Source organism: Oreochromis niloticus, linkage group LG2 (assembly GCF_001858045.2).
Source record: "Oreochromis niloticus isolate F11D_XX linkage group LG2, O_niloticus_UMD_NMBU, whole genome shotgun sequence".
Taxonomy (NCBI): domain Eukaryota; kingdom Metazoa; phylum Chordata; class Actinopteri; order Cichliformes; family Cichlidae; genus Oreochromis; species Oreochromis niloticus.
In genome coordinates this window covers 15,105,743-15,118,415 of record NC_031966.2, presented here as the reverse complement: position 1 = coordinate 15,118,415, position 12,673 = coordinate 15,105,743, and the positions used below count along the sequence as shown (strand labels likewise).

Genomic DNA, 12,673 nt, shown 5'->3' with positions numbered 1-12,673 from the left:
GGGGAGAACATGCAAAGGCCTATTTATCTAGCTATCAGATCTGCTTGCACCATTTGACCCATCTATTGCTGAGCGCTTTCAAATGTTAAGGTCTCTAAGCTGTACTGTAGGTTTTTATTTTTCTTTCTGTGTACTCACTGAAAATAAACTTCTTGGCCATATGATTCTTTCTTTATTGCAAAAAGCAGAACAAACAGTTAATACAGTTAAAAATCAAGGATGTAATACAACACAAGTATGTTTTAAGCTATGAGAGCCCTGAAACATTGTCAGTGATGGTGTCTGTTGACTGTAAATATTAATTAAGATTTAAAAAAGACACACAAGAACAAAGAAAAGACCAAAGAGTCCCAAATACAGCATGTTTAACAAGGAAAAAATCAGGATCAATTTAAATTTGAGGAGATGCTTAAAATTATCATTGACATCAGCATTTAACTTGAGAGTAGACACTGTCTTCAGCACACTCTCTCTTCTTTCTTCCTCTCGTTTTTCTTTCAGAGAAATTCAGCGCAGCGTAGTTTAGTTCTTCATCAACTACGGTCTGGGTAGTAATTAAAAAATGTTATCTATGTAGCTATATAGATATATTCTGACATATTTTAAGTAAATAATGATGAATTTTCATCACTTACTGGTTGGCGTGAGGTGTCAGTTTGTGCATCTGATATAGCATTTTCTTTTCCTAAGAACAAGATAAATAATAAAGACAAATACGAAATATTTTCAGAACTTAATATTTATTGACTAATGAAGGCTACAAAAAATCATTATGGAGGCCTCAGTATTGCAAGAATTATTTATAATGTGTACAATGATTACAGTAGTTCTTGTAATATGATTATCTATATATAATCATATTACAATATATATATATATATATATATATATATATATATATATATATATAATAAATACATATTTAGTATTTCCATCATTTAAGCCCATATGGAAAAGATATATATAAATCTTATTTAGTTTGTGTCTGTCTTGTGTGAAACTTGTATGAAAAGCATACAAGAGTGAAAACAGATATAAGATCCCTTGAAAAATTATATAAATGAAACTTGTATCTTTTGGATACTTACTAAAACAATATATGAAAGTAATGAGAAAGTGGCCACTTTCATGAGTAAATCATATAAGCTTTATATGATTCACTATTTGAAGTAGGCCACATCTTATGCAAGTCTTTTATAAGTTTTTACTATTTCTTTTCCATATGGGAGTATAACTGAAATACACTTAGCCTTTCAAATATTTGTAGTTTCTTACATTTCTTACCTTTAAATTGTTTACCTACTGTTCGGTTGCACATGAGAAAAACATTTCCTATGACAGAAATGCCCAAACAAACAATTAATACTGCCAGGTGAATAAATGCTGATTTTGTGGATGACTCTGCAAAAGAACAAAGAAAACGAATTCTGAAAAAAAAAAAAAAATATCATTGCCGATATTATTTGTTGTATAACTAAAGAATTGGACAGTAATGTCACGTAATAACACATAAAATTACTAATAATTCTGACTGGCTGTTTAAAACTGAAATATGACATTTTTTCTAATTAATTTATAAATCATAAACTTACCTTGAATAACCAGTTTAGTTCCACTTCCAAATAATATCTCCCCACATGTGGCCACAGCACAGTAGTAAGTCCCAGCATCAGAGGAGCTGACCTTCTTAGAGAAGTGATAAACACATGTCTTCTGATTGTCAGATCTTTTCTCACATATATTACTTTTATTTCTGTCAGTGTAGATGATGTTTGGAAGAGATTTATCTGATCCATCTCTGACCCAGAGAATATTGAGATCTTCTGGACACGTCTTGTTGTCAGAGTCAGAGAAGACTGAACACTGGAGCGTTATTGTGTCTCCTGGACGGACTGGATTTGATTCTATCAGCAACTTACTGACTGCAAAGTTTGATGTCCTCTGAGTTTTTCCTGTGTAATACAAATCACATTTTTCCAAACATGCATAGAAAAATTTTCAAAGTTTGTAAAAGTAGGTTGGCTTATTACCTTTTACTAACAAATACGTCCCACTCCATGTAGTTCCAACCCATTCTGTGTCCACACAGTGATAGTGACCCTCATCCTCTTGAACTGTCTCCAAAATGGTCAGGCTGCTAAAATTTGCATCATTATTTATCCGAAATCTTGAGCTCGAAAATCCAGGACCATAATCTGGAGACTGAATCACACTAACTATTAATTTAAGAGTATCCCCGACACTCTGCTTGTACCATTTGAGTCCCCTAATGCTGCGCTCTTTGGGAATAGCACATGGCAAGGTTGCTGGTTCACCAAGCTGAACAGTTTTAACTGGAACCAGAGAATCTGAATTAAGAGAAAACAGAAAAAATAAAGTTTTTTTGCTGTGGTAACTTTCCATTGTAAAGCTAGTTTAGTCTGTGCAAATGTATTTGACATATAAATTCTTAACTGAGAACATTTTTAGACAATTTTTTTTAAAAAGCACTTACATCCTTTGTGAAGACAAAATAATGTAATCCACAGGACAAGCATTTTGACAGTGTTTCTTGTTGGGGACCTTACTGGTATTTTAGTGAGTGAAGGCGGTGAGATGTATTCAGATGACAAAATGTATCTGATTGGCTAAGAGAATAGATTCAAACGTACACTTAAAGTACCTCCTCCTGCCCTTTGTAACACCACCTCTCTTTCATGTTCTATTGCAATTGTCCAGATTGTTCGGTGTTTACTTTTGACTACTTTTGAACGCTGATTATTTGATGTTTATTCTTGTTCTTGGATCTTATGCAAAAAATACCTCAAACGTTTCACACTCTGCATTTCAGAGGAAATGTGCAGGTTGGGTATTTTATAGTCCAGAGGTCATGACACCCCGAAGTGCTGAAGAGCAGGGTGAACCAATGTTTCTTGGCCTAAGGACATGGTTTAAGCTCCTATAAAAATTAATAACCAATTGGTCATTTTTGTAGCGAATTTAATCAACATTAATGAGATATGTCAAGAGAAGTCTCACTTGATAACCCCACGATGGAGCTAGAGGTAAATCCAGAATTATGCTGAGCATAAGCTACATGATTTTAGCAAGATTTTCCTTTATAAATTAGAATATGCATGTTTTCTTTGCATCAGCTGGCTTGACAAAACCTATGAACCCAATAATGGGTATTATAATGAGATAATATCAACTCTTTATTGGTCAAGACAGCCTTTTTTCCTGACCTATTAAAAACATTCCATCTATTTCATGAACTGAGATGATGAACAGGTGATGCAGACCAATGAAAGATATTTTAAAAAATATATTTCAACTCATGGAGAGAAAGAGAAATATTAAAATAGTAAATATATATCAGTAAATCCCAATTTTTCACTCAGTGTATTGTCAATACCTACTGTTCATTTTTAGGTCAGTAATTGGTAAATGTATTTGTATAGCGCTTTACTAGTCCCTAAGGACCCCAAAGCACTTTACACATCCAGTCATCCACCCATTCACACACTGGTGATGGCAAGCTACGTTGTAGCCACAGCCACCCTGGGGCACACTGACAGAGGCAAGGCTGCCGGACACTGGCGCCACCGGGCCCTCTGACCACCACCAGTAGGCAACGGGTGAAGTGTCTTGCCCAAGGACACAACGACCGAGACTGTCCAAGCCGGGGCTCGAACCGGCAATCTTCCGATTGCAAGGCGAGCTCCCAACTCTTGAGCCACGATCGCCCAGTAATCGTGGCTCAATCTGACAAAGAAGTGTCTTACTGAATCCCAGATTCATCCCAGATGAATACTGGATCCCAGAACCACCTCTGCTGTCTCCGTATGATGGAGAAAGGTTCTAGGATTGAGTTCTGATACACCTTGGGAGGTCTTTTCTGTTCTCTACAGGGAGTGCAGAATTATTAGGCAAGTTGTATTTTTGAGGAATAATTTTATTATTGAACAACAACCATGTTCTCAATGAACCCAAAAAACTCATTAATATCAAAGCTGAATGTTTGTGGAAGTAGTTTTCAGTTTGTTTTTAGTTTTAGCTATTCTAGGGGGATATCTGTGTGTGCAGGTGACTATTACTGTGCATAATTATTACCAGTGAAACCAATATAATATCTCCACATTCACAAATATACATTTCTGACATTCAAAAACAAAACAAAAACAAATCAGCGACCAATATAGCCACCTTTCTTTGCAAGGACACTCAAAAGCCTGCCATCCATGGATTCTGTCAGTGTTTTGATCTGTTCACCATCAACATTGCGTGCAGCAGCAACCACAGCCTCCCAGACACTGTTCAGAGAGGTGTACTGTTTTCCCTCCTTGTAAATCTCACATTTGATGATGGACCACAGGTTCTCAATGGGGTTCAGATCAGGTGAACAAGGAGGCCATGTCATTAGTTTTTCTTCTTTTATACCCTTTCTTGCCAGCCATGCTGTGGAGTACTTGGACACGTGTGATGGAGCATTGTCCTGCATGAAAATCATGTTTTTCTTGAAGGATGCAGACTTCTTCCTGTACCACTGCTTGAAGAAGGTGTCTTCCAGAAACTGGCAGTAGGACTGGGAGTTGAGCTTGACTCCATCCTCAACCCGAAAAGGCCCCACAAGCTCATCTTTGATGATACCAGCCCAAACCAGTACTCCACCTCCACCTTGCTGGCGTCTGAGTCGGACTGGAGCTCTCTGCCCTTTACCAATCCAGCCACGGGCCCATCCATCTGGCCCATCAAGACTCACTCTCATTTCATCAGTCCATAAAACCTTAGAAAAATCAGTCTTGAGATATTTCTTGGCCCAGTCTTGACGTTTCAGCTCGTGTGTCTTGTTCAGTGGTGGTCGTCTTTCAGCCTTTCTTACCTTGGCCATGTCTCTGAGTATTGCACACCTTGTGCTTTTGGGCACTCCAGTGATGTTGCAGCTCTGAAATATGGCCAAACTGGTGGCAAGTGGCATCTTGGCAGCTGCACGCTTGACTTTTCTCAGTTCATGGGCAGTTATTTTGCGCCTTGGTTTTTCCACACGCTTCTTGCGACCCTGTTGACTATTTTGAATGAAACGCTTGATTGTTCGATGATCACGCTTCAGAAGCTTTGCAATTTTAAGACTGCTGCATCCCTCTGCAAGATATCTCACTATTTTTGACTTTTCTGAGCCTGTCAAGTCCTTCTTTTGACCCATTTTGCCAAAGGAAAGGAGGTTGCCTAATAATTATGCACACCTGATATAGGGTGTTGATGTCATTAGACCACACCCCTTCTCATTACAGAGATGCACATCACCTAATATGCTTAATTGGTAGTAGGCTTTCGAGCCTATACAGCTTGGAGTAAGACAACATGCATGAAGAGGATAATGTGGACAAAATACTCTTTTGCCTAATAATTCTGCACTCCCTGTATATCTGTGATCTAACCGTTTTAGTTATTACCCAAAATGTGTGCCAATAAATAAAGGCCAAGATTTTAGATTAGCCAGAATCCACAGTTTTGCTTTCATGGCCAGCTCTCTATTTACCAAAAAATACCAATAACAGGGTCACTGCAGGATCATCTCATCACTGCAGATGCTTTCCTCACTACTCCCCTACTGGTGAACTCTTTATTAGGTAAACTGTGAGATCATAATGATATTATGAGTGATGCTGTTAATTGCATAATCTACAACATCACACAAACAGGAACACAATAACAGGCAAACACAATGTTATTCAATTCAATTTTATGTATATAGCGCCAAATCACAACAACAGTTGCCTCAAGGCACTTCTTACAGAGAAACCCCAACTATAATAAGACCCCCTTTGAGTAAACCCTTCTGCGACAGTTGGAAGGAAAAACTTCCTTTTAATAGAAAGAAACCTCCAGCAAATCTAGGCTCAAAGAGGAGCAGCCATCTGCCTTGACCAGTTAGGGGTGACGTGAAGGAGATAAGACAAATAGCACATGTTTTACCAAGCTGGTTTTCACAGGAAACAGCAAATTTGTCATGGTCTGAGTCTGTGGACTCCGTGTTTATGTTTTATGTCTATTAATATTCAGTGGTTTTGTTAGTTTTGGGTTATTTGTTATCCTTCTCAGTGTTTAACTGTTCTCTGTGCCTTTCTTGTGATGTGTTTAGTTTTTTTGGTTCTATGTTCATATTTTCTGATTTGCTTACTCCCAGTCTCGTCTAATTAGGCTCAGCTTTTTCTCCCTCCTGTGTGCCATTTCCTCCTTGTATGTGTATATTTAGTGTGTGTTTACCTCTGTTCTTTGTCAGAGCGTCTGTTTGTTGTGCCCTGTGTTACCTCTGCCCTCAGTCTCCTCGCTTTTTAGGTTTGGTTTCTTGTTCTTGTTCTTAGTTTTCCCAGTTTAGGTTTTCCTTAGTTTTTGTTCATGTCATCCCCGCTTCTGTTTGTATCCCCACACTTGTAAATAAACTCACTCACAGTAACCAGTGCCTGCTCTTGGGTCCACTTCTCTTTCTTGACGCACAATTTGCCTCTGCAAATCGTGACCGAATTTCAGGTAAGAAAGGCCATAGAATCAAATACATATGATATGGAAACAGTCTAATGCAAAATTATTTTATATTATTCTTCACATGACATGTTTTCTGCTTATACCAATTTTTAGACAACATATTTAAAGAGCACTTACATCCTTGATGAAGAAAATCCTTAAGACTGCTTGTTGTTGGTGATCTCGCTTGTATTTTAGTGAGTAAAAGAGGTGAAATAATTGTATTACCTAAGACAGTAAAATGCATCTGATTGGCTAACACAGAATAGATGCTTAAGGTTGTGGGTACAAGCACCTGAAATGAGTTTCCTCTAAAGGGTAGAGCCATGAGGAGCCAGTTGAGGTGGTTCAGGATGCTTCCTGGGAGAGGTATTTCAGGAATGTTCTACTAGGAGGAGGCATCAGGGCACACCTGTGCCTCTCCCCTTGACCAGTCTCTTCCAAGATGAGGTGTTTGGGGAGAAGATTGGGTTATATAAGATAAGGAGCAGAAGATGGATGGATGAATGGTAGATTCAAAATTCTTCTTCCTGGACTTTGTAAAACCTTTCACTTCAATTTCATGTTCTCTTGCAATTGTCCAAATTATGGACTACAATTTTATCCGTCTCTAAGAGATTGTTATTCTTGCCCTTAAACCTTAAGCAGGCAGACAGTTAACACCACAGTCACACTCTGCATTTTTAGAGAAAATTTGCAGGACTTTTTTGATACAATTTTTATGCTTTAAACACACCTTACATTTTCATTTTTTAATTTAATAGGTGTTCCACACTCGGCCCCATCTAAAAGTTTCGTCTCCACATGTGCTTAATTATATGTACATTAGAGGCCATGTACCTTGTAAACATAAATATAGCGCATAATAACAACTTGTACAAATTAATATCCAAATTAATGAGCTAAACATACTTACTGGAACCAGTTAAGCACTGCTCTACTCAAATGGTTGAAGAATTACAGTGATTTGATCAGGAAATTGCATGGTACACATGTCTTCTTTGTCCAGGAATGTAACTACTGTGCCCTTGATTTGTGGTCGTGATCACTAATTTTAAGACAGTTTGATGTTCATTTTGTAAATTATTTAGGTTGTGGTTGCTATATGCACGCAGTGTCTTCTCAGTCAGATTTAACCATCATTTGTTACATTCAGATAAAAAACAAGCAAAGAAGACAAAAAAAACGAGTAAAGAAGACAGACAAAAACTGAACTGGAGACTTTACCCTACAAACCAATGGTTCCATTTCATCACTGCAGTGGATGTTCAGGACTGCATGTATCTGCCAAACCTGTCCACTTAGTATACTGAGTACTGAAATGATTGTTTTTGTTCTTTTAAGGTTCTTTTTTGCCTGCATTGCCTTGCTTTAAACATAAAGACACTTTTGAGGCAAATGTATATTTATTTATTCCAGAAAGCATGACTACAAAACAGTTCATACAATTAAAACTCAAGAATGCCAGAAATGCAACACAACTAAGTTTAAGGTTTTGGCAGTCCAAATATTTTCAGCAAGATTGAAAATTAACTGTCAACCTTTAAATATTAATAAAAAAACAAACAAAAACAAGATGTCAGTATCAATTTTAATTTCAGGAGATGCTAAACATTGTTATTAACATCAGCATTTAACATGAGAGTAGACACTGTCTTCAGCACACTCTCTCTTCCTTCTTCCTCTTGTTTTTCTTTCAGAGAAATTCAGCGCAGCGTAGTTTAGTTCTTCATCAACGACAGTCTGTGTGGTAATAAAAAAAAAACATGTTATCTATGAAGTGACACTTAACATTTTCTGACATATTTGAAGTGAATAACACTAATTTTCATCACTTACTGGTTGGCATGAGGTGTCAGTTTGTGCATATGCTATAGCACTTTCTTTTCCTAAGGATAAACAGAATAATACAAATATATATATTATTGAAATTAACTTAATATTGCATGTCCCTGAGAACCTTTTGTCAAGAAATGAGTTATTTGCAGAACTTACGCACCGCTAGGGCCGTTTACAGTATATTTTACATTATGATTCTGTATATAAAATGGATAAGTCTTTTCATCATTTAAATATAATTTGCACAAGTTTCATCTTTTAAATATTTTCAGTTTCTCGTAACACTTACTTTGAAGTTTTTTACATACTCTTCGGTTGCAGATGAGGAACACGTTTCCAATGACAGAAATTGCCAAAAATACTATTAATATTGTCAGCTGAATAAATGCTGAATGTGTGGGTGACACTACAAAAAACAAACAGAAAAATAATTTTCAGCCTTGCTCCTGTTGTTCACAATCTGTCACATTATTACATTATAGAGGTCCCCAAATGCAAATACGTGGAAAAACTAAACAAACAAAAGACATGCTTTTATTTTTGGGTGACAGAAAAATATGTAAAAAAAAAAAAAGAGTCCACATACAAAAGGCAAATGGAATGCCAACAGACAGTTTGACAAAGGTCAAGAGAAGACATCACTATTTTTACTCACAGACACACCAAACACTAATCAGGGGAATGAGACACAGAAGGGGAAAACAAGGAACAGGTGAACGTAAGAAGACAGTAAATAACATTTAGCTATAACTACACAGTGGGAACACAAAGGGAACAAATAAACTAACTATTAACAGAGAATATAAACAGAACATACAAAGAATAGACTAATAATGAAAAATTTAAAATATATACAATAAACACATCTCTTAAAAGTCAAAAATAAACAAAACATTAACAAACATTTACACATTACATTATCAACATATTTGACATATAACTTCCAGTACTGAACAGCAATGTCACCCAATGATGACATTGCTGTGAACGTTCAATAAAAATTAGTAATAGTTAATTATGATTGATTGATAGAGCTACCTTGAATATCCAGTTTAGTTCCATTTCCAAATAATATCTCCCCACATGAGGCCACAGCACAGTAGTAAGTCCCAGCATCAGACAAGCTGACATTCTTAGAGAAGCGATAAACACATGTCTTCTGATGGTCAGATCTTTTCTCACATTCATTACTTCTGTTTCTGTCAGTGTAGATGATGTTTGGTTGAGATTTATTTGATCCATCTCTGAACCAGAGAATATTGAGATCTTCTTGATATGTCTTGTTGAGTGAGTCAGAGAAGACTGAACACTGGAGCGTCATTGTGTCTCCTGGACGGACTGGATTTGATTCTATCAGCAACTTACTAACTGCATAGTTTGATGTCCTCTGAGTGTTTCCTGTGCAATTACAAAGACATTCTTCAAAACATGCTTGGACAAATTTTCAAAGTTTGTAAAAGTAGGTTGGCTTATTACCTTTTACTAACAAATACGTCCCACTCCATGTAGTTCCAATCCAGTCTGTGTTTCCACAGTGATAGAGTCCCTCATCCTCTTGAACTGTCTTTAAAATGGTCAAGCTGGTAAAATTCTTACCATCGTATACTCCAAATCTTAAGCTCGAAAATCCAGGACCATAATCAACTGTAGATTTATACAGTGTAACTATTAATTTAAGAGTATCCCCGACACTCTGCTTGTACCAGTTGACTCCTCTAATGCTTAGCTCATTGGGTATAGCACATGTCAAGGTTGCTGGTTCACCAAGCTGAACAGTTTTAACTGGAACTAGAGAATCTGAATTAAGGAAAAGAAAGAAAGTAAAACATTTTTTGACATGGTAACTGTCAATCGCAAATCTATTGGTGTGTAAATTGTTAACATATACATTTTTTAGACAAAATAAAAAAAGCACTTACATCCTTCATGAAGACAAAATAATGTAACCCATAAGACAATCATCCTGACACTGCTTCTTGTCGTGGACCTTACTGGTGAGTGAGTGAAGGAGGTGAGATGATTGTTTCAGGTCAGATGGAAAATTGTACCTGATTGGTTAAGCCAGAATACATTCAAATGTACACTTCCTGTCACATTTAACTCCTCCGGTGCTTTGTAAAATGTATTACCTCTCTTTCATCTTCTATTGCAATTGATTGTTCAATTATTACTTTTCACTCAATTTATGTCAATAAAATAAATATTATACTGGGTCTTATGTTACTAATACTTCAAATACATCATAGTTTGCATTTCAGAGAAAATCTTAATGCATTTCCATGACATTTTGTCTCCTGTAGAGCTCAAAGGCATCTTGAACCAATGCCCCTTACCCAAAGAAGATCAGAACTAATGAATATGGGTATTTTTATGTAGCAAATTTAATCAGCATTAATGAGATATGTTAATAGAAATCACACATGTAATCTCCATAGTGGAGCCAGAGGTAAATCCAGAATGATGGCGAACTACAAAATTTTAGCTATGATTTGCTTTCTAAATAAAAATAGTCATTCTTTCGTTGCATCCGCTAGCTTGGCAAAACCTAAAATCCCAATCAGGATAATGGGTCATTTAATGGTCAAGACAGGCTTTCTTTATCTGACTTATTGAAAAATTTGATGCATTGTTTTAAAATCTGAGTCACAGTGAAATGAAATATTGAAATTTTCTTTTAAGATTTCTAAATACAAAGAAAAAAGAAAGCAGAGTGTGTAATATTTCACCGCTAGAGGTCAATAGACTGCAGTGAATTGAATGTTGTTTTCTTACTCCTATGAATTCAAGTGCATAATCAAAGCTACAGTGGCCACAATAGAACAAACACATTTTAGTGAGGTAATAGAGATCAAACTCTTAAACTGTTCTTCATAACACCCACACTTAGTGGGCCCTGTTTATGTTATAACCCCTGAGTCACCACAAAAACAAAAACTGGGCTAAGCTTACTCAGATCTAGACATGCTGGGTCTCCATGTCTTTAAAACTTTGTGAAAGGGCTTCAATATCCGTTGATAGGTCAGTAAAGCTCACTTTTATCCAAAGACTGGGATGTTGAGGTGAGTTGTTGAAGATATCCTGAGCTTTTCTGTTGGTAGGCTGCTCTTTCACCAGTCTCTAGCTACATACATAAAATGTGATTAGGCAGAATAGTGTTTTTAATCTCGGCCACTGTATTCAAGATGGTAAGGCAACAGGGCAGTTTCTAAAAATCCGCACCTAAATAATTCTAATCTATTTTCTACCTATGGAAATACATCAGTTTGCTGTAAGATCTATTAATACAGTTATGTTTTTTTGTTTAGAGTAGAATATTGTTTTTCTTCTATGAAATAATTTTAAAAATGACACTATCAGTTTAATTATGAAAATAAAACAGTGGAGACCAAGTACGGTTGTAACACTTTTTGCTTCAGTACCTGTAACTTGATAAATTTTTGCGCTAGAGTTCTCAAACTTTTACACAAAATACCCACTTTTGTGTCTTATAAATAGCATGTGTGAAAAAGACTTTGCTCTGTGTGATGGGGTGTGGTCTGTGGCGTGGCTGCAGGTTATGGGTGGACTAGTGGGTTTGTAGTGTCGTGGGAGACTGGCTGACACAGCTGGGTCCTGTCATTATAATCATGCATCCCCTATTTTTACAGTAGCTGCCAGGGAAGAGAGGAAACTGGGAGCTAAGCGTGAGTCGTACTTGCTACAGTCTTATTTCAAGCCTATATATTATTGGGGAAAAAAGAAAAAAAGTGTGCAAATTCACAATGTTGACAAATGTTGGTAGCCCTGGAATGCAGGCTTGGCGGGCCCAAAGACTGCAAAGGATACATTTTACCCAAACTTCCTTTGCCTTTGATTTGCCAAATGGCTCCATACAGACAATGCAAATGTTTTCATCTGAGGTCTCAGAATCTTCAGCGTTAGTTTTCAACATTTTTTGGCTGGTTTCTCTTCTCTTCCCTTTCTTTTTTCCTCAGATATTATTTTCACATTGCTTCTTTTTATATATATATGCAGGCATACCTCTAACAGTCTTTTTTTCCCATTATCTAGGCATGCTGTAAAAGTCCATGTATAAGTATATGTAAAAACAATAAACTATTCATACTTTAATGGGAAAGGAATGGTTGTAACACTTTTTTAAAATATTTGTTACAACCCACCCCACTCCTGTCAGGTATTGTTTAACTAACTGTATTAGCATAGTGGGTTAAAATGAGATGGGAGGAAATGCATTGCAGTTTGCATAAGAAAGTACAATTTAATATACTGTGATATTATCTGCAGTTGTTTAAATACCAAACAAAGTTTAGTTCTGCTCAAAAAATTACTT

At 36.5% G+C, this 12,673-nt stretch overlaps 2 protein-coding genes across 2 annotated transcripts; both read right to left on the bottom strand.

Moving 5' to 3' along the window:
* Positions 1–215: 215 nt before the first annotated feature.
* On the bottom strand, positions 216–2,582 carry LOC109204106 (uncharacterized). The gene is made up of 6 exons (XM_019364331.1): positions 2,495–2,582; positions 2,031–2,348; positions 1,593–1,952; positions 1,285–1,401; positions 636–685; positions 216–544 (listed from the first exon to the last, which is right to left on the bottom strand). Exons 1-6 carry the CDS (start codon positions 2,535–2,537, stop codon positions 428–430), a joined length of 1,005 nt encoding a protein of 334 aa, XP_019219876.1. The 5' UTR covers positions 2,538–2,582; the 3' UTR covers positions 216–427.
* Positions 2,583–7,905: 5,323 nt separating this feature from the next.
* On the bottom strand, positions 7,906–10,358 carry LOC112841687 (uncharacterized). The gene is made up of 6 exons (XM_019364334.2): positions 10,263–10,358; positions 9,820–10,140; positions 9,382–9,741; positions 8,633–8,749; positions 8,344–8,393; positions 7,906–8,247 (listed from the first exon to the last, which is right to left on the bottom strand). The coding sequence occupies exons 1-6, from the start codon at positions 10,303–10,305 to the stop codon at positions 8,131–8,133; spliced, it is 1,008 nt and encodes a 335-aa protein (XP_019219879.2). The 5' UTR covers positions 10,306–10,358; the 3' UTR covers positions 7,906–8,130.
* Positions 10,359–12,673: the final 2,315 nt, after the last annotated feature.

Coding starts and splice junctions, on each gene's coding strand:
- LOC109204106 (XM_019364331.1), bottom strand. CDS start 2,537: ATGCTTGTCCTGTGGATTACATTATTTTGTCTTCACAAAGGAT. Junction 686..1,284: donor AGTAGGTAAACAATTTAAAG/GTAAGAAATGTA, acceptor TCTTGTTCTTAG/GAAAAGAAAATGCTATATCA. Junction 545..635: donor CTGACACCTCACGCCAACCA/GTAAGTGATGAA, acceptor ATTACTACCCAG/ACCGTAGTTGATGAAGAACT.
- LOC112841687 (XM_019364334.2), bottom strand. CDS start 10,305: ATGATTGTCTTATGGGTTACATTATTTTGTCTTCATGAAGGAT. Junction 9,742..9,819: donor GACGTATTTGTTAGTAAAAG/GTAATAAGCCAA, acceptor GTAATTGCACAG/GAAACACTCAGAGGACATCA. Junction 8,750..9,381: donor AACTAAACTGGATATTCAAG/GTAGCTCTATCA, acceptor TGTTTTTTGTAG/TGTCACCCACACATTCAGCA.